General features: G+C 38.9%; 1 protein-coding gene across 7 annotated transcripts in view; it reads left to right on the plus strand.

Moving 5' to 3' along the window:
- LOC5573660 (protein dead ringer) overlaps positions 1 to 21,304 on the plus strand; it is a 489,443-nt gene that overhangs the window by 429,928 nt on the left and 38,211 nt on the right. For all 7 annotated transcript variants that reach the window (XM_021841653.1, XM_021841652.1, XM_021841647.1 and 4 more), the window contains one exon: positions 8,558 to 8,741. In XM_021841653.1, coding sequence (XP_021697345.1) covers positions 8,558 to 8,741 — 184 coding nt within the window. The remainder of the gene's footprint in view (positions 1 to 8,557; positions 8,742 to 21,304) is intronic.

Consider the following 21,304-nt stretch of genomic DNA (forward strand, 5'->3'; position numbering starts at 1 on the left):
CTCATGTTCGGTTATTCGCTTTTCAAAACAAAGCTTTGATGTTAGTCTGTTGTGAAATACTGAAAACAATTAGTGCAACCGTTTATGAGTCATGAGCATTTGTGTTTCTGGGACCACTGCGTCAGAAAAAGACCTTGAAAACTTTATTATTATTATTATTATCTTTATTAAAGAGACTTTCAGCTCAGATCGTGGCTGGTTCGTCTCTAGTACCTTGAAAACTTCAAAAAACATCATTTTGTAATTTTGACATTTCCAGAAGACAACTCAACTGATGCTGTCAGGTAATAATGACGTTTTATAGCCCACATTTCAGTTTTTTGATAAATTGACCAAAAAAACAAAGGGCTGATAGCCAATACAGACATAGATTCTAAAAAAATAGAAGGGTTTTTGTGAACTTGTAAAAAAATGGTGCAGAAATATTGACAAACAAAAAAGTTATTGCGATTTGAATTTTTGTGTTGAAAAGATGAAACTGCCGGTAGAGCATGAGATGAAAATATATTGTGAAATATCGATACATATTCTTGTAGACAGTTGACAAACTTGACTTTTTTAACAAGAAATTTAATAGGTATTCCACTAAACAGCTCAAAGATTTATTATCAAGAAATTTAATTTAAATTTTTTTGTAATCAATTTTAACATATTTCAATGAAATTATATGGGCGACTACTTTCATCCAAATATATATGCAGGCATTCCATGAAAAATCGATCTAGTGGGTCACCGATTTACGTGAAAAATTGTTCATTATCCGAAATAAGGATACATGTGTTTTTGGATTTTTTGATTGGGGTGACCATTTCCGAAGTAGGATGACCAGAAAAATCAAAATGCAAAATTTTATTTTTTTAAAATCATAACTTTTGAACCGCTTGACCGATATAAAAAATAACATGAAAATATATTTAAAAAAATCTAGTTTTTTAGGAAAGATTTTTATTTGTTTTTTTTTAATATTTTTCTTCAAAAGTCAAAATCTTCAGCTTTCATTTCGTCCAAGGAAAATGAAAATCGGTCAAGCGGTTCAGAAGTTACAATTTCTTGAAAAATAAAAATTTTGCAAAATCGCGAAGTGACCAGACAACACTTTATTTCGGAAATGGTCACCCTAATCAAAAAAATAAAAAAACACGTGTATCCTTATTTAGAATGAGGAACAAAATAGCAAATTTTCACGGAATTCAGTGACCCACTAGATCGGTTTTTCATGGAATGGCTGTATATGATTAACTCAAAATGACCCATGTTAGATCCATTTCGTGACATACAAAAATCATTATATTTTTCATTCATATACAGTTACATCTCCCCAACTCGATATCAAGTTAGAGAACTATAGCAAAAGTTGGTTTTCACTTCCGATGAACCTGGAACTAACATGAAAAAGCTAAAGAGAGAGGTGAGAGCTGCGCGGTCACACAAATTTCAATTTTCACCACGGAAAATATTCGTTCTTTGTCTAATCCAGTAAAAAAATCCATCAAGAATTCTTCCGAAGAACTCCCCAAGCAGCACATATTGTTACAAGTAGCTTACAGCAACGGCTACTTAACATATTCAATAGTTACAATATGATACATCTGCAACATGGAAAAATACTGCTATGTAACCGAAAAAGCGCAAAAAGTCGAGCCTTATGTAACTTGTTTGTTCGTTACATAAGAAGTTTACAAGCGACTGCTATGTAATTTGTTGATTACGCATGGGTTTTCCTGCGACAAAATAAATGAAACGGCGTTGAAGTTGTTGTTACTTTCTGACAGTTTTGGAACCGAACAACCATTTTAGAATTGAATATCAATAAAGGTAATTCGTATGATTTTCGAACGCGCAATTATGCACAAGTACATAATAGATTTAACATGCCGATTTGAATTTGTGGTGAAATCAATAATTTTACTTGCTCAAAATTGACGCGCTCATAAAATAGATAGTAATTTTATATTGAATAACACATGATACCTGGATTGTTGAGATATTATTCCATTAGAACTGACACAAAAAAAAATGGAAATTGACACTGCTACTCAAATCAGCAGTGTTTTTTTATTTTAATTTAATTGTTTGTGAGGAATGTGATTCCAAAATCCCGTTGTTTTGTGTCCCGCAGTTGGATTTTCTGGGTTGCCTATCATAAATCGCCATTTAACTTCATCTTGCTGCAGAAACACTTCCGAATAACTGTTTGAGGACAGCCAATCTAAAATGATGAAAACTATTAAAAAGCTGTTAGAGAGGCTGCAAATTGTAAATTCAACAATTTTGATTATTCACTGGAAAAAATATCTAATAAAAAAATAACTAGTCATAAAATAGAAAAGTTCTTAAATCAAAATTTACAATACGTATAAAAATTTTTGACATGTAGTGTTGACCACTGTCAGCAAGTTACTCGTTTGTTGCACATTAGTTACCCAGAAATCTTATGTTATTTTGAAACTGATGTGTAACTATACTGAAACTGCCAATAAATTACACTGCTGTCAATAGGGGAAGGGGTATTAAAATGAACACCTAAACGATATCGTCTTGCTCTTAATGGGAAAAACGATGAATTTGCGATAAATCATCAAATAATGTACAAAGTTCCCCTATGCCAATTGACTGGAACATTACAAAAGTATGAAAATTAAATGCTCCGTCCAAGAAAGCACATGGTTTGTGACGTGCTCAAATGGCTCAAAAAGCTCGAAAGAAAGTAAATTCAAGCGTGTGCTATATTAAGGGCGCAAGTCGCATGATCGATTTCTTTTCATCGATCCTTTCTTCTGTGAATAAAGGTGACCAGATGCGGGTTTGTTAAAAAATGTTCACTACAAGGCGATAGGAAGTAATGCAATCTTGCGTCCTGAGGTGAAACAACGAATTGAATTTAGAAATTGATCAATTTGTGCCAATATTAGGGACTGAGGATAATATGCCCATGATAAGGAAAATAGCGATTAAGATGTGAAAAACATGTTTTTTTTTATTATAATCTCTCTAATTATGTTCTCTATCAAATAGTAGAAACAACATCCATCCATTTTCTAGGGTTAATAAATCAATTAAAAAATGCGTGCTTATGGTTATTAACCACGTAGTCATTTATTGGGGGAGGGGAGAGATTCTGCCCAATGACCATGGTCCATACAAATTGTAAATTTTGTTAATGGACAAATGACTACTAGGGGGAAGGTGGGTCGAAAATTGGGAAAAAAAAATAACCGCGTTGTTAATGGTAGCCCCTTGTGCATTTCTGTGCTGTCACTTCAATAGAGCCTGACTAACATGAGTTATTTCTCTTCATCGATTATGCATATGTAATGCATACCTACAGGCGTTTGTTCTGATGTTATTATTCAATAATAGATACATGCTGATGCGAAAAATTTACATTTGTAAGGTTCTAATTTGCGCGTTACTTCAGCGTGGCATTACGTTTGGTAGAATTTGAATTCAACAGCTGTTTTGGTGTTATGGAATAGGGGGGTGGGGGTTTTGCCCCCACGAGTTAATAAGTTTTTTAAGGACCAATTTAACATATTTATTGCACGTAATACAAACTATGACAGTGCATAAGTGGACCCTGTGGGAGTTGGAATCCCAGAACAAATTTCAACAAAGAAGACAGCCACTGACTGCTGTCGTCTAAAAGTAATTAAGCTTAACAAAACACAATCATTTACGGGATTGACTGTTTAACGAGAAACTTGCGACGATCGACGCGCCACAATAATTCGTGGACGGAGGGTATTAGAACTAAGTTGGTGATGTTGATTTCGAAATTTTGAAGTAAACATCACCTCCAAACACTAGCAATTTTGCGGTGGAATGTTGACATTTGATTACAAATTGTCTAGAGGAAAATTATCGAGTTGATGACAGATCCTGCCCCCTTAAACGAATTCTCGTCATTCCGTGTCATCGGCTCAAAGATTGGCGTTCCCCACGAAAGTAGTAAAGAGAACATTATAAGTGTAACTCGATGTCTTCGCAGAAATTGTCCTTCATTTATTAATTTGTTTATTAATTATATCTAGTTCTATCGCACAACATCAAAAATAGAGAAGTTGATTAACGCAGCGACAAGAATTAAGACTAAGACGATCACATACTTTCATTGTCATCAAAATATTATGGAAATATTCATTTTATGTTGAGCAAAACAAACATTTTTGAATTTTTTTTACCACTGTCTAAACAAACATCTATGAATGATTATAATCCCTTCAAAAACAGTTTCTGCTAAAGGTTTCTGCTTCGACATCTTATCATTACAATATTCATTTCATTGAAAAACCTCGACATCTCCGTGCCTAAAATTACACCAGTTTTAATTTCTGAACGTAATTCTGACTTCAATTTATCTCCGTATCAACAAAAACACTCTTATTTATGCTCTAAATCAACCGTGCGTAATAAAAATTATTGAAATTTGTTGTTCATGCGTAACAAGTTCGGTGTTTATTTTACCATCCTGTTCATTTTTTCACCCTTTCCCCTATGACAAATGGTAAACAAACTTTAACCTGTTACACACATGTGACTTAGCAATCTGTATGTAACCTAGCGTGTTATTTGTTTCTTTGCAACCACAGATTCAATTTCAATGTAACTTATTCATTTTGACAGCTCTAGGTTAAGTTACATGCAAGTAAAGATGCAACACCTATGTAATGTAAACAAAGCATATGTTACAATGTAATAGTTTAGTAACCAAAATTGAAAATCATCAATAAGATATGCTACAAATTATCTGAAATGCAACGGCAATGTAATTTGTTTTATTTTTCTAAAATATTGCATTTGTTACCAGTGCTACTTGGGTCACGAGGAATATACTTATATTCTTCCACAAATTTAACAGGTCGAGAATTGTTTAATGATTTTTTTCCGTACTTGTTCAGGTCATTCTCAAGGAACTTTTTTACTAGTTTCACTGAGTTTCTCCTGGGATTCCCATGGTCTTTCTTTAGACTTACTGATCGTAACAGGAAATTTCTCGAAGAATTTGCCTAAAAGAATCTCTTGAAGAATTCCGAATTTTGAACATTTCTTCATGAATGTCCTCTACGTACTTAGTACAAATAAATTATAATTGTTCGTTTTAAAAATTATCCAGTTGTTCATTAATTATGTAATAATCTTCAACATCGTCTTCAAGATTATCAAACAAGGATTCTTTCCACAATTTTTTCAAAGATTGCCCCAATAGTTTTTCAACTTTGCCTTTGAGTTTTTCCTAAAGTTCTTCAGATTCCTACAACAAATCTTTCAGAATATCTCTCCGAAATACAAAAATTGCATACAAAAATCACAGCATAAATTATCCAGCTCTGTCTGCAAAAAAAAAATAGATAATTCTTTCAGGTTACTCAAAGGGTCTTATTCCACAGGATTTTCATACACAATTAAAGCGAAATTATTTGGAAAAATGTTCTTAGTGATTTCTCGGATTCACCTGCATTTTATTTCAGAAAAAATCTTTAGATTTATCTGAATATCAATTTCATATTGCATTCCCACAAAATTTTAATTTTATTAATATTTAAAACTTTTTTTAAAAATGCCTACTTAAGAAAATTTTTAAAAGTTCAAACATTCTTATAAAGTTTCTAGTGAAATAATAATATTCTTGTTTCCCCTGGGATTCGTCCAAGAATTCACTCGACCAGAGATTCATCCAAGTATTTTCCAGAGATTTACTTCAAAAAGCATTAGCGATTCCTCTGGGGATGTTTTAAAACATTTTTTTCAACAGATTTACTAAAAGATTTTTCAATTCATTCTCGAACTTCTTAAAAAAAATTCTCCAGAAATTTCATCAAGTATTTTTTAATGTTCTGAAAATTGGTCCATTTTCCGAATGTTTATTCAGGGATTCTTCCACAAATAATATCTAGAAATCAATACATGCTCCGTGTTTGGTTCAAAAGCTACTTCAGGAATACCTCAATATTTTTTTATGAATTTCTCCAGACATTTCTTTGCGAATCACTCCATATCCATATCCGATTTATATCAAATTTATAAGAGTTTTGCACGAACTTAGCTACATTTTTTTGGGTAACTTCAGTTTAAATTAAATTTGGAAAAGTTTACTCAATCTTAACGGATAATTCAAAATTCCTAATGATGACGAGGTACAAGAAAAGCTTTGATGGTTTTGAAGAAATTACTACAGAAATTATTGTTAATTTTTATTCGTCTTCCATTATAGACAATGATTTACGATACTGGCGATGGATTTTTACTGAAGATATTTGTATTCAACATATTAGGAAATGTTTTACATGGACTTCGAAGTTTCATAATTATATAGCGAACAGATGATTGTAAAAGCGAATTTCTTCTTACTTGAATAAATTCAAAACAAATGTTTTTTTTTCCAATACTGTATAATACTTCCCTAGATGTGAATAACTATAAGATAATTGAATCCTCTCTAATGAATTAAAACAATATCTCAAGAAGCTCCAACAAAATCTTTTTTAGTTTTTTTTTAAATCTAGAAAGCCTCTATGAATTCCGTCTTGGAGTTGCACATGAGTTCAAGTCCAGAATATGAATTATCGGCAGAATTGATAAAACTATTTCTTAGGAAATGTTTAAAGGAAGATTCTTACAAATTTCTATACAAATTTTTAACAACTTCCTTACCAGTTATTTGGCTAAATGTTTCTACACAGATTCCTTTACCACTCTGTGTATGTTTTCTGAAAATCATTTTTGTTATTATTACAGCTTTTTGTCAAAATTTTGTTTACATGATTCGATAAACATCCAACCAGTAAAGGCTTGAAGAATATTTGGATAATTATACATCTTTACTAGATTTTATTGAAAATAATCGCTCAAAAATTATCAACTTCAGCTCAGCTCAGCGAATGTCTAGATCAAAAAAGCCAAGACAACCAGAATGTATGTATACTTAAATCACTTTTTGGGTTATACGACGCTCATATGTGCAATGATTCCGTATAAGATGTCGGCAAAAGACCTTAAACGTATAAAAGTGGAGGTGATATGCGTGCATATTTTATGTGATGAAAAGTAGCATACAGTGCAAGTGTATACGATTTCATTGCGAACTAATATGTACCCTTTTGTGGCTTTATTTGTAATAATAAAATTATTTTGATAGATGCTGCGGATTGATTCGACTTACTTTGTAGTGTATACGGAATAAAACAAAATATACAAACGAATTCAGAAAATATCACTTTTTGCGAGGAAAGTCACCAATCAAGCGATTTCATTCACCACGGGTGTTATGTAGTTTGCACAAATAAACGACTTTTCACGTATAGTCTAATGCGACTTCTGGTTGCCTGGTTGATTGCTGTATTTAGTCCCTTGCTTCAGCATCATGTAGCTGTGACATTTTCCCCCGATTAGAATCAATGATTATCACAGTCCAAATTATCGCACACAAATTTCACAATTGTGCACAGCAAGGTCCGTTTAATCGAGTAAGCTAACTGGCTCACTGTCAAAACGCTGAAACAACCTATCTCATGACAGACCTTGCTTGTATATATTTGCGCTGCGAAATCGTGAGCGAGATTCGACTGTGAAATAAGAAATTTGAAATGAGTTTTAATGAGTGTAAAGTTGCTACATAATAACTACCACAATTTATTCCGGTAGAACAATTCTCTTATATATTACAATTATTAGAGACTCACTTTGTTTACGTTCTCTTTAAAAAAAATAACTGACCCACATTAGTTTCTTCTGTTGCGTTTTTTGTATGAAACGAATCGACATTGTCTTTCGATCTATAGTGAAAAATCTCACAAAAGCTTCAGTTTAGTACTGTTAAAATTGAAAGAGAGCGTGAGAGGAGAGAATCTATCATTGTTGTGAAAATCCTTCAAAAAGTTACACGAGAATTGAAATATACCTATATCCCTGAAATTTATAATTATAAATAGGGAAGAAGCATGCCATTTTGAATTGAGTTAGGTGATAGGGTAGTTGTTCCAGTTATGGCCATAGTGGTTCTCTATTTGACCATACGTGAATTTTCGATAACTTTCATATTTTAAATCTACTACTACTACTTTACTACTACAATACAAAAAATCTTTCAAAATGTGAAAACATTCAAGTAATCCCATATGGCGAAATAGGGAACCACTATGTCCATAACTGGAACAACTACCCTATCACCTAACTCAATTCAAAATGGCACCTCAATCACTTCTAATACGATTTTCAAAGTTTAAGTTTAAATTTCTTCTAGGTTGAATGTTAATTTTGTGCGTGTTTGGAATTTTGTCGCAAAATTTCGTTTCTGGCCCATAGTGTGCAGGGGGTATGACCTCTTGGTCTATAAGAGTCAGACTCGCGCGGTTAACCCAGCAACTGAGACCAAATCAAGCGCGTTATTTCATCGCGATCGATTGGCAATCGGGGTTAGAAAGAAAAATGCCTTAAAAAATTCCATTCACGCATCCATTGATTAAAGGGGACCTCAGTTAACCGGGAAGTGCTAATCACATTAGTTAAAATCGATAATTTCATGACCAATAATTTTTCTCGGTATTCTCTCATTCCTCAGGAACGCCAATCAACCGGCTCCCAATTATGGCCAAATCGGTGCTGGACCTGTACGAGCTGTACAACCTGGTGATCGCACGTGGCGGCCTGGTGGACGTCATCAACAAGAAACTCTGGCAGGAGATCATCAAGGGACTTCATCTACCGTCGAGCATCACCAGTGCGGCCTTCACGCTGAGGACACAGTAAGTTTCGTTTCCGTTCAATAGGAGGGTAAATGTATCAATTGTAACTATAGTATTAATTCCGTCCTTGGCCGTGTGGTTAGAGTCCGCGGCTACAAAGCAAAGCCATGCTGAAAGTAATTGGGTTCGATTCCCGGTCGGTCCAGGATCTTTTCGAAATGAAAATTTTCTTGACTTCCCTGGGCTTAGAGTACCGTCATACCTGCCACACGATAAACGAATGCGAAAATGGCAAGTTTGGCAAAGAAAGCTCTCAGTGAATAACTGTGGAAGTGCTCATAAGAACACTAAGCTGAGAAGCATCCTCTGTCCCAGTGAGGATGTCATGCCAAGAAGAAGAAGAAATGCCAATTATGGCAATAGTGGGAACCACAAAAAAAATTACTCAATTGTTGTAGTAAAAAATCAGGATGGAAAAATTAGCAAATATTACGTTTAGCTTGCGATTTAAAAACGTGACTAAAACCTGATCTTTATCCCTTCTGTAGACACACAATTGGTACACGTACCCCATCTAATGTAACTGTTACGCATGTTGAAATGGCGTGGACAAATTTCGGGTCGTCAAACGTACAGAGTCGTCGATACGACTGATTGACAACCGGGCGGATGGGGGATTGACAATTTCTCTGCGACCGGTCTCTGCCGACGGGGAGGATGGTTGGTTCAATACTGTTCAATAGACAAAACAAAAAAAAAAACAAAAGTGGCGAACGATGTGTCATCATCATCACCATTTGTCACCAGCTCGAGAATGGTCATCCGGTGTTTGGTGGCGGATGGCGACACTCTGACGGATGGAAATCAGTTTTCTTCACTTATCAGCAGGGTCAGATCTGGCGATAAATGCGTTGTGGGATTTTTACGTAACCGGGGATAGGAGATCTGTCGATTTTGTGGGGAGTTCTCTGGCTTAGATGATCCAAAAGTGACAGGAAGAGGAAAGGTCTACTTCAGCAACTAATCAGTAGAATTCAGATAGCTCTGAATTGACAAATAATTCGTATTGATTCTTAGCATTACGTCCTCACTGGGACAAAGCATGCTTCTCAGTCTAGTGTTTAATGAGCCCTTCCACAGTTATTAACTGAGAGATTTCTTGGCCAAAGTTGTCATTTTCACATTCGTATATCGTGTGGCAGGTACGATGATACTCTATGCCCAGGAAAGTCAAAAAAAATTCCATTAATAATAGATCCTGGACCGACCGGGAATCGAACACAGACACCTTCATCATCGCTTCGCTTAGAGGCCGCGGACTCTAACCACTCGGCTGAGGAAGGCCTCCTAAAAAGCATATAAGGATCAAATCAAACAACGACGAGTTTTGCATTTCAGTCTGTCTAGTTGTTAGACTCAGTCCTTTGTGCTTTAGAAGCTATATCGCGCGCAAAACATCCACCATAAAATGGGTAGAAATTCATCACATCAAATTAAACGCGCGTTCAGTCTGCAATCCGCAATTCGCCGTAGAATTGATGGAATAATCATTAAAACTGCCACAACAAGCGAGGAATAAAACAGCAAAAAACATAAAACAAGGGCGGTATAAAGACGATAAATCATCGTGCCTCTCTCTCGCGATAGCCACTACTACCGACCGGTCTCTCTCTCTCAAACGGTTCCCGAACGTCATCCGTCCATCCAATGAATGCGCATATATTTTAATATTTGCCCGGGACGTGAACATGGGCGAAAAAAATATAATCACTCAAGAGATGATGCAGGAATGATGGAATTGAAATCGGTTTTATAGCCATTATTTTGCTGAGCGCTCAGGCCCTCCGTTTTTCCACCACCGCTGGCTGGTGAGGGATCCTTCGACCCGAAGCCTGACGGCGCTGGCTGACTGGCTGGGCTCGAAGGGTTCATATTCGGTTAATTTATGCTTGCATCTCGCGCATCATCATCGTCGCCATCTCCGTCATGGAATGAATTCCAATCCCAATCAACTTTCCGGTATGTTTGCGTATCGGGCATACTTCGTCCAACCACGTGTAAAATATCTTCCAATCGTTTTCCACCAACCGATGACGACGACGACGACGATCCGAGTCAATCGACGTCACTCCCCGCTCCCGCCTTCAGGGAGCTTTGACTGAGGCCGCAGCGATGCCAGATCTACGGAAATTTTACAAAGATGTGCGAAAACTAAGGATTTCCACGGATCTACGGATTTCTTAGACAACATACGGAAACCTCTTTTATTTTACTACGGAAATCAGCGGAGTTTATTTATTCTGCAGAATTTTGAACAAAACTCGGTATAATGAACATTATCAACCGAAACCCGTTCTGTTTCGGTTGTGCTACTTTTCCCCGAATGTCGGTTCCCCGAACGCCAGTTCCCCGAAAAGTTTTTGACACTCATATTTGTCATCTTTTCATATATTTCAGGGGAGTGAACGTACTGGTCATCTGACATGCACCCTTCTTTATTTGATTGGCGGTTCTTACGAGTTTTACCGTCCTCAGCATTTTTGGCAACATGTCGAAAATGACTAAATTCATCCTTCTTTTGATTGCTTATCGTTCTTTCTAATTCACCATCCTGCCACTGAAAGCCAAAGTCTTCCTTAGGGGAAATTAATTTGTAGTACAGTTAAAATTAGACCAAACACTAAATAAAAAACGACAAATTAATTTCCCCTGAGAAAGACACAATCCCCATGTCGAAACGTTGGGTTGAAATAAAACTCGTTTTAATCATTCCAAGACTGCGTAGCCGTAAATTGCGTAATTGACATAAATATTGATAGGAATAGTGAGCAATTGATTTTCTTGACGTTTTACGGTTAGGCCCTTTTCAAATGTTTCGCGAGGAATAAGCACAAAATCGATTGTTCAGGAGATGTGGAAACAAAAAACGGTACGTTAGCCCAGATGAGCCCGATTTTGTACAACTTTTTTAGGTTATAATCAGTATTTTATGCAATGGTTTTAGAGAAATGACGTTCCAAATAATCATGCTATACAAAATGTAATAAGTTTCGATTTCGGGAAGAATGTTTGGACCATAAACAAAATTAAAGAAACAATTTCTGTCATTCATATTTGTAAACATTGTACTAATTCAATGTAACACATATATTTTTAATATTTAATGCTTAAATTTTCCTTCAAGATTCATCTGTTTACCGTCCTATAGAAAGGCATACTAATTGTGAATTGAGTAATGGTGTTTTTTTGAAGTTGCTGATTTAAAACAAAAATACAATAAACAAACAGCAAAACAGAAAAAAAATCTTCCGATTTCATTTAAAACCTATTGATTGGAAGAAAGTTGAAAATTTTGGAGAGAAAATTCGGTATTCCAGAAAGAGCAGGGAGCTAAAACAAAATCCGTGAAATGCTAGACATTTAAGGAAAATAATAAATGTTTCGAAAATATCGAAGGTTTCGGAAAGTATGCTACTGATTTCGGGTATTTTCAGAAAGCAGTTTTGAAATCATCAACAATCTAGAATATTTTTAATGAATTTGGGGATGTAATGAAAGAAAAATCTCACGAAGGAGTCTGTTGCTTACGAAGGAAGGATTATTTGAGGAAAGTGGGAATTTCAAGAAATAAACACTTGAATTAAGGGAGAAAACTGAGATTTATGATTAGAGAAAATACATTAGAATTTAATAGGGTACGGAGCTACTTGGCACTTCCATAATTCACTTTGGCATGGGGGAAATAAGGAATCACGTGTTTTTGAATTTTTTGATTAGGGTGACCATTTCCGAAATAGGGTGACCAGAAAAATCGCCACTAGGCAAAAAAAAATTTAATATCATAACTTTTGATACGTTTGACCGATTTTCAATTTTCTTGGACAAAATGAAAGCTAAAGATTTTGACTTTTCAAAAAAAAAAAATCACAAAAATTGTTTTGTTTTACATGAAAAACAAATAACAAATTTCTGTTTTTTTTCGTGTTTTGAAGACCTTGGGACCAAAGGTGCTAATGCTGTTCTAATTTTTTCTTCAAAGTTCAGAAAATTTTACGTTTACTGACAAATTTTCAGCGATATATGTTTTTAAGTTTTTGTGATATATGTTTTTGAAAATAAAAAATCAGTCATTTTGTAGGTCTCAGCGCATTAGATTTTTTATTAAAACAAAAAATCATAACTTATGAGCTCAACCGATTTTCAATTTTTTTTTGTGGCAACATTTCAAAACAAATATATAAAACTGTGAAAAAAAAAATTACATGAAAATATATAAAAATTTCTAGTTTTTTAGGCTTTGTTTAGTGTTTTGGGGTTTCTTCGGTTTTGGGACCAAAGATGGTATTACTGTTCTCATATTTTCTTGAAAGTTCAGAAAACTTTACGTTCACTTTCAATTTTATTCCATAAAAAAAGATTAGAAATCGGTTGAGCTGTTCAAAAGTTATTAAATTTATAAATAAAAATTTTGTAAAGTCGCGAATTTTCTGGTCAACTTATTTCGGAAATGGTCACGCTTTTTTTGTTGGGAAGGCCACTGCGGAGATTCTGAGTGCCCGAACCTATGCAGGTACTGTCTATAGCAACCATGTCCTGACAGAAACTGCGTCAGGTGGAAGTTCACTTCCCCATGGCTTCTACCATACCAATCTGACACATTTGGTATTAGTCGATGGGTCCATCTACCCTTAGTGGAGTTATCCCATTCCTGCTGCCAGCTTCTGAGCGTTTCCTCTTTACACGTGTCGCGGACTCCTCTGGTACCCCTTTGGTTGAAGCATTGAACATCTTCCTTGATGATGAGCCCGATGGGCGTCATCCCGGCTATGATGCACACGGCCTCTTTAGATACCGTCCGGTATGCACTTGCTACTCTTAAGCACATTATCCTGTACGTGCTTTCCAACCGCTTTAGGTTTCTGTTCGTTCTAAGCGCTTTTGACCACGCTTGCCAGCAGCTTGCGTTTGCTGGCAATTACAGCAGAGCTGTTAGACATCATCCTTGAAAGCGCCGCTATAGCCGTAGATGCCCTTTTACAGGCATATTCAACGTGGCTAGCAAAGCTCAGCTTGTCATCGATCATTACCCCAAGATGCCAAGGGATCGCTTGGACTCTATGGTGCAATCACCTACCGAGATAAGCGCCCGTTGCTCGGACTTGCGGTTGTTGACCACCACCACCTCAGTCTTGTGACGGGCCAGTCCTAGTTTCCTAGACTTCATCCATTCCTCAACCAGGGAAATAGAGTGCGCTGCTGTCAACTCTACTTCCTCCATCGATTCACCATAGACCACTAGGTTGATATCGTCGGCGAAGCCAACAATCTTAACACCCGTCGGAAGGGGCAGCCTCAGTACGTCATCGTACATCGCATTCCATAACAGCGGGCCCAGGATTGAACCTTGAGGTACTCCCGCGGTAATTCGAACGCTTTTCTGCCCCTCCTCTGTGTCATACAGTAGAATCCTACCATCAAAATAGCTTTCTAGAAGCTTACACAACTGCACCGGTACCTTGAGGCGGTGAAGCGCGTGTGCTATTGCTTCCCAGCTTGCGCTGTTGAACGCATTCTTCACATCCAGAGTGACAACCGCGCAGTAACGGATGCCGCTCCTTTTATGCTCGATTGCCACCTCAGCTGTTTGAACGACCGACTGGATGGCGTCCAGAGTAGATTTACCTTTTCTGAATCCAAACTGGTTGTTGGACAGGCCGTCTGCACTCTCCGTATACGGTACTAGTCTGTTGAGAATCAACCTCTCCAATAACTTGCCCGTCGTATCTAGTAGACAGATAGGTCTATACGCCGACAGGTCACCTGGTGGTTTCCCCGCCTTTGGTAGTAGCACCAATTTCTGTCGCTTCCATACATCCGGGAAGATTCCTTGATCAATGCAGCGTTGCATCGTGGTTCTGAACATGTCCGGATCCGTGTTCACTGCCGCTTTTAAGGCAACATTCGGGATACCATCGGGTCCCGGTGCCTTGTTTGACGCGAATGATTTCACGACTTCTGCCAGCTCTTCGTTCGTCACTCTCGCCACTTCTTCTTCTTCATCTGCCGCATACGGCGCTGGGGGCCATGGGCTTATGGGATGGTGCGGGAAAAGTACATCGATTATCGATCGCAGCAACTCGGGCGATTTCTCTTGGGGCGCTATGGCTCCTTTGGTCTTAGCCATTACCACTCTGTAGGCGTCACCCCATGGACTAGAATTGGCACTCTCGCATAGACTTTCAAAGCATGCCCGTTTTCGACTCTTGATTTCCTTTTTGAGAGCCAACTTTGCCTCTCTGAATGCTGCACCGCGTTCCTCTCTTTGTGCTTCTGTGCGTGCGCGTTGCATTCTTCGTCTAGCCCGAAGGCAGATTGCTCGAAGATTTGCAATTGATTCGCACCACCAATACACTGGCGGCCTGTTCTCTCTAGGAGGGGCTTTTCTCGGCATGGAAGCATCACACGCTCGTGATATCATAGCAACTAGCTCTTCACCGTTTAGGTCCAGCGTGTTTTGTTCGCGCCTCAGGGCTTGGGTGAATATTTCGCCGTCGAAGCGCGCTGTTTTCCATCCTCGGGCTTGGGTCGAGTTACATCGCGCTGCCTTCTGCCCGCCTGGTATTATACTATAGCGAATCGATTGATGATCGCTATGAGTATAACCGTCATCAACGCGCCAGTTCATGGTACCTAAAAGGTTAGGACTACAAAACGTCACGTCGATGATCGATTCTGCACCATTTCTGCGGAAGGTACGCACTGTACCCACATTTGCCAGCTCTACATTTAATGCGGCCAGGGATTCCAACAATAGCTGGCCTCTTTGATTGGTGCAGCGGCTACCCCACTCCACTGCCCATGCATTAAAGTCGCCAGCTATCACTACTGGCTGCCGATTAGCTAGTTCGGCCATCATCCTGTCAACCATGTGGGAAAATTCCTCAATCGACCACCTTGGGGGCGCGTAACAACTGCAATAGAACACGCCGTTGATTTTTGCTATCACAAAACCGTCATTTGAGCTAGAAACTACTTCTTGGATTGGGTATCGTCCTGTCGTCCCTATAGCTGCTAGCTGTTGAGACCTATCCGCCACCCAGTTCCCGTTGTTGGCTGGTATGCGGTATGGGTCCGATAATAACACCACGTCAGTCTTGGTTTCCGAGACTGACTGCCAAAGCAGCTGCTGGGCTGCATCACAGTGGTTTAAATTTAACTGTGTTACTTCCGTTTTGGCTGCTTTGATACTCCGCTTGTGCCCGGACATTTGGGTCCGCCCGTTAAGTGTCCGTTGTCTGCTCTGTCGACACATATTAGGCACTTAGCGATTTGCTTACAATCGCTTGCCCTATGGCCTTCAGCGCCGCATTTTCTGCACATCTTACTTCTGTCGGGACCATTGCAATTCCACGACTTATGGCCCTTCCCGAAACACTTGAAGCAAACTTCAGGAGGCTGTTGTATGCTCAGCCGGCAAACCGACCAGCCTACCTTGAGTATGCCCAAGTTCTTCGCTTTGTTGGCCTCTGCGACCGGCAGCCTGATCGCCGCCACCTGGGTGCCCTGCGGGCCCTTTCTAAGGTGGATGGCCTTACTGGCTACGTCGATGTCACACTGCTCTTTGAGGGCAGCCGAGACCTCCGCTGCATCGGTGACCTCATCCAGATTTTTACACTGGAGAGTCGCTTCAGCAGTAAGGGATCTTACATCAACCTCGTCACCAAGTACTTCTTGTGCCAGTTGCTTATAGACTGCACCCTTTTCCTTGGCGTCCTTCTTTAAGACTAGGATCATTTCACCAATCCTAGTTCGCCTTATGCTTCGCACGTCTGCGCCCAATGGCGATAGCTTCTCTGTGCTTCGCATCGCCTTCAGAACCTCGGCGTATTTTGCTTCCTCCGTTTTGATAACGAGGGCTTCGCCTAAATTCCTACGTTTCGCTGTTTTCGGTTTAGCGCTCTCCTTGGACTCCGTTTTCGGTTTCCTCTGTTTTTTCTTATTTCCAACTCGTATCCACGGGTTGCTGTTGCCTTGCGCCCGTGATTCCTGTGGATGCACTGCCTGGTTCCGGTTAACCCGTGGCTCCTTTTTCTTGGCTTTCTTGGCCTTAGGATTGGTGTTGGCCTCTCCTTTGTTGCCATGTCCTCTTGATCGCGGGGCTTGGCTCGTGCCAGCTTTTCCGCTTTGGAGGACGGCCGCGTAGGTCACTTTTCCCTTAGCAACCATACGTCTTTTCGCCACGTATTCATCCCCGGAAGCTTCCCTCTTCCGCATCGCGTATCGAATAATATCATCAGATATATTCGCGTTGCCTGTGAAGGAAAACACTTCGGTCTGACACGGCCTAGTGTCTTTTTGGCCTTCTACCTTGCCCAGTTGTTCCTTGGCTTTCTCGTAGTCCTGCTTTGCAGCTAGGACTGATTGTCGCAATTTCAGTAGACTTGTTTTCAAGTCTTTGCTGATATTTGTTTTGCTTTTAACATATTCGATGATGACATCAAGTTGCTCAGCAGCTACCTGCATTTTAGGGAGGTACTCCCTATTGCGATCCATGGCCTCGATTAGTCCCGGGCCATCGGTCACCGCACATGTTGCACTGGAGCGGCCAGTGCCTGCCGTCGTCACAGTATCTAGGCTTTTGCCCACACTGTTTTCAATAAAGTTGGTCGCCTCCTTCCTTGGCGGGAACCTTAGCCGGTTACTGATAGGTCCAGAAGCCTCTCCTTCACATTCCGCTAGTTGTTTGTTTTGGTTGATCATCTCTTATGGGTCCCCCTAAGAGCCGCTATCCATCTCCGCTGGAATAGTCGCCTTTATAATCCCATGGTTATCTATGCAAGCAGGGAGGCCATGCTAGGGTTGACATAGTCCTTTATGGGGTACTATGTTCAGAGCCGGATCGGCGCAGGTCAGGTAATGGCATCTGAGCCTACTCCCGCCCAGTTGGAACAACCAGGCGACGGATTTGGAACGTACTCTAAGGCCTGCCACGGTTTTACGGGACGGGGGCAGCCTGCGCCATTAACCCACTCGCCGTTTCGGGCCAGTGTCACACGACCCTACTAAGGGAGTAGAATGTCGCCGCTGTCAGCCTCAAAGCATATTATCCAGTACATATACCGTTACTTGTCCTTTGTCGTGCGCTGCCAGTATACATAATTGGGGCCGTACTGGCGTTGGTCCCAATGTGCTCGAAGCACTCCTACTCGTAATTCCATGCCTTGTCCGTTTGTATCGCGACCAGTATGCCATAATCAGGATCTCACTGGTATCAATCCTGATGTGCCGGTTGGCACTCCTGTTAGTTTGGGCTAGGGTACTTTAAGCGGCACCGGTCGCTGTGACAGAGTTGCATTCGGATTTTTGTGGTTTTTATGAAGGTTCATCAGAGCCCACTGTGAACTTCACCACATCCTGGGCAACTCCCCAACTTGCAGAGGTCCTGGGGGGGGGGGGGGGGTGGGTCACTAGCTGGAGGTGAACAATTGATTAAGTTTTCAGCTTAAACGGACGTTTGGTTCTCCAGATCTGTGCTCTTGAAAATTTGAGGTTTGGCTTCGATTCATCTTCACCTTAAATATCAAAAATTGAAAATGACACATTGGGGTGAAATTGATCACTATATAATTAAGTATATTTTAGAATGTAAAATTTCCCTATCTACTAAACTTGACTCTCCTGAATCTGAAAATGATGTCAAAATTCTTACAACTCGTGTATATCATCATATTATTGCAAAATTAAACTTTGTGATTCTGCATAATACGCCTAAATGTATGCAATTTCCCCTGAAATAGGCAAGTTATTCAACAATAAACGGTTTTATGGGCAAAAAACTATTCTTGTAATGCTGCATGATTTCAAGAATGAGTTCAGCAGTTCACACTGAGCCCAACAGAGCATTATAGCACTCAAAGTTTATTTACAGGCTTAGCACCAGCGGATTGTTTAGTACCGACATTTCCAACAGTATTGCTAACACCTTCAAAAACTGTCAATATTTCTATGCAAAATTGACCTTGATTAAAATGAAATAGTTTAAAATCATCATTAGACATCTATAAACTAGAAAACATAGAATGTCTGTGATGGCAACGAAGTATTAAGCATCCTTGAAAGGAAATGCTATTTGGTACCAACCTGATCAAATTCACCCCAGTGATCAATTTGCCCCCGGATTACGGTACAAGAAATCATTTTTTGTACATGTTCCTGAAAGAATTGTTACTCTTTTTCACAAGAGAATATTGACAAATTTCACTGAGAATTGCTAAGAAAATTCCTCATGAAATTTCCCAATAGATTCATTCAAAGATACCCTCAAAAAATGCGGAGACTATTCTAGAATTAATCTGAATTCCATTTGAAATTCCTCCACAGGCTTCTTATTGAATTACACTAAGAGAATGTTCAAGAATTCTTTCAGAAATACCTCTTAGTATTTTTCCAGACTTCTTTCCAGGATTACCTATAGGAATTACTCCAGAGTTTTCTCTATGAATAGCATCTGTGATTCCTGATGGCTCCATCGATTCCAGCAAGAAAATATCTCTGTATTCCTCTAGCAATTATTCCAAAATATTTTTTAAACATTACAGCTCTAATTTCTTCTGGGATTTTTGTGAGATTTTTTCACAAATATCTCTAGGAGTTCTTTTAAAGAACTACTCTTACATTGATTTCTCCGGTGAATACTCTAGCTTATTCTTCCAAGTTTTCGTCCACAGCTTAAAAATTTTTGAAGACAAATATGGTATTACTCATGGAATGTTAATAAAAAAAACCTTGAACAATTTCTGGACGCATATTCCTTGAGATACTCCGAAAGAAATTTGAGGAAAAAATTAAAAATAATCCGACTAATTTTGTTTTTTTTTTTTCTTTCTGAAGAAGCTTTCAATGCTTTTTTTAACACAATATGATGTTATCTAAAAAAATGCAGGAGAAAGCATCAAAGAATGTCTGATCCCTAAGTAGATAACTGTGTGATTCCTGAAATTTTTATTTATTTTCAGAAACATTTAGGGGAATATACTTGTTCTTAAGATGTTCAAAATTTACCATCCTCCTCTCAAAATTTTCAGTCATTTTTTTTTTAATTCTATAAAGCCTTTCCTTGATATTAACATCTTATTCTAAAAACATCCATCCTTAAATCGCCGATATATTTTTGAAGGACTCAACTTATTTCTTAAATCAACCTAGCCAGCTTATTGAGTATTCTATCCCTTTGAAACCAAAAACTTCAGCTGGATTTAAACATCCCAAAACAAAACCTCCTTTGGCTCTAACAAATCCCCAACCAACAAACATCCCATATTTCGACAGTGAAATACTGGATTCTGCTGCATGGTTTAAGATTGGATCAGAAAATGGACCATCAATGTAATTACCCAATATCCTAATAGGATAATTTGACTTCAGAACTTTAGTGCGTACTATTTGTTATTAATCAAATACCACTTTAGTTCGTCCTGCGTGCTAATATTGTGCTTTTATACAGCTGACTTGCCATACATTAGTTATATTATAGCACTATAAATCAAAAAAGACGAATTAGCAAGCTAGTGGTTTGGTTATATGGGTGTTTTATCCACGAAACCATGAAAAAAAACCTTCGATCTGTTTAGTGGAGTACCTAAAAATAAATAAAAAATTGAATTTAGTACCGTACCATTTAATTCCACTAGAACTTGTATCCTTTGACAGATACGCGTATTTCGACCTCAACTGTAAGGCCGTCTTCAGTACACGACACTGAATACGGCCTTACAGTTGATGTCAAATACGCGTATCTGTTAAAGGATACTAATTCTAGTGGAATTAAATAGAACAGTACTAAATTCGGTTTTGCATTTATTTCCACTAAACCATGCCGTAAAATGTACGGAATCAAAGCTCTAAAAATCTGCCATCACTGCTGCGTCCGAAGCAGAGACGAGGAGCGCCGCACCGTGTGGGGAGCGAAGTGAAGCGAATCAGTGCTTCCTGCTTCGCTTCCAGTTTCCCCTTCGATACCTTAGCGACTCATATGCATATGTAATGTCTGTACCTTCCTTCTCACCCCAATGTGGACTTATCAAGCAGTCCCGGCAAAAGTCTGACGAATGACGGAGACCGCGACGACGACGACGACGACATCTTGATGAATTAATTGACTTATTTCGCTTTCGAGTCGCGTTTCACTCGAAGTCATGAGTCGTGATTGGGGGAATCGTGGTGGGGAGGGGGAGGAAGGAGGTGGACATGGTCCACAGCCAAACGCCTAAGATGGCGTCATCCCAGTTCTCTTAATATGTATACTAAGCCGCGACGACGGCGAAGCAGTTTTCGTATCGTGAAAAATGGCGCAGCAATTAACCGGCGCACTGAACGTGAGCAACTCGGCTGTGAAATGGATCCGATGATTATTTACATATGATTTCGAAATTAAATGCAACATTGTGTCCGCAATCAGCGCGCAATCGTGAACGGGCCTATGTTTGCCCTGGCCATTAATTTAGCAGCAGTTTCACTTGGGCTGCGCAGACGTAAGCTATATCTGCTTAGCTTAAGGTGCTTGCCTAGCACTAATTACCAACACAAAACATCAATTACAATGGCTCGGAACACACATACCATGA

This window comes from Aedes aegypti, chromosome 2 (genome assembly GCF_002204515.2).
Source record: "Aedes aegypti strain LVP_AGWG chromosome 2, AaegL5.0 Primary Assembly, whole genome shotgun sequence".
Taxonomy (NCBI): Eukaryota; Metazoa; Arthropoda; class Insecta; order Diptera; family Culicidae; genus Aedes; species Aedes aegypti.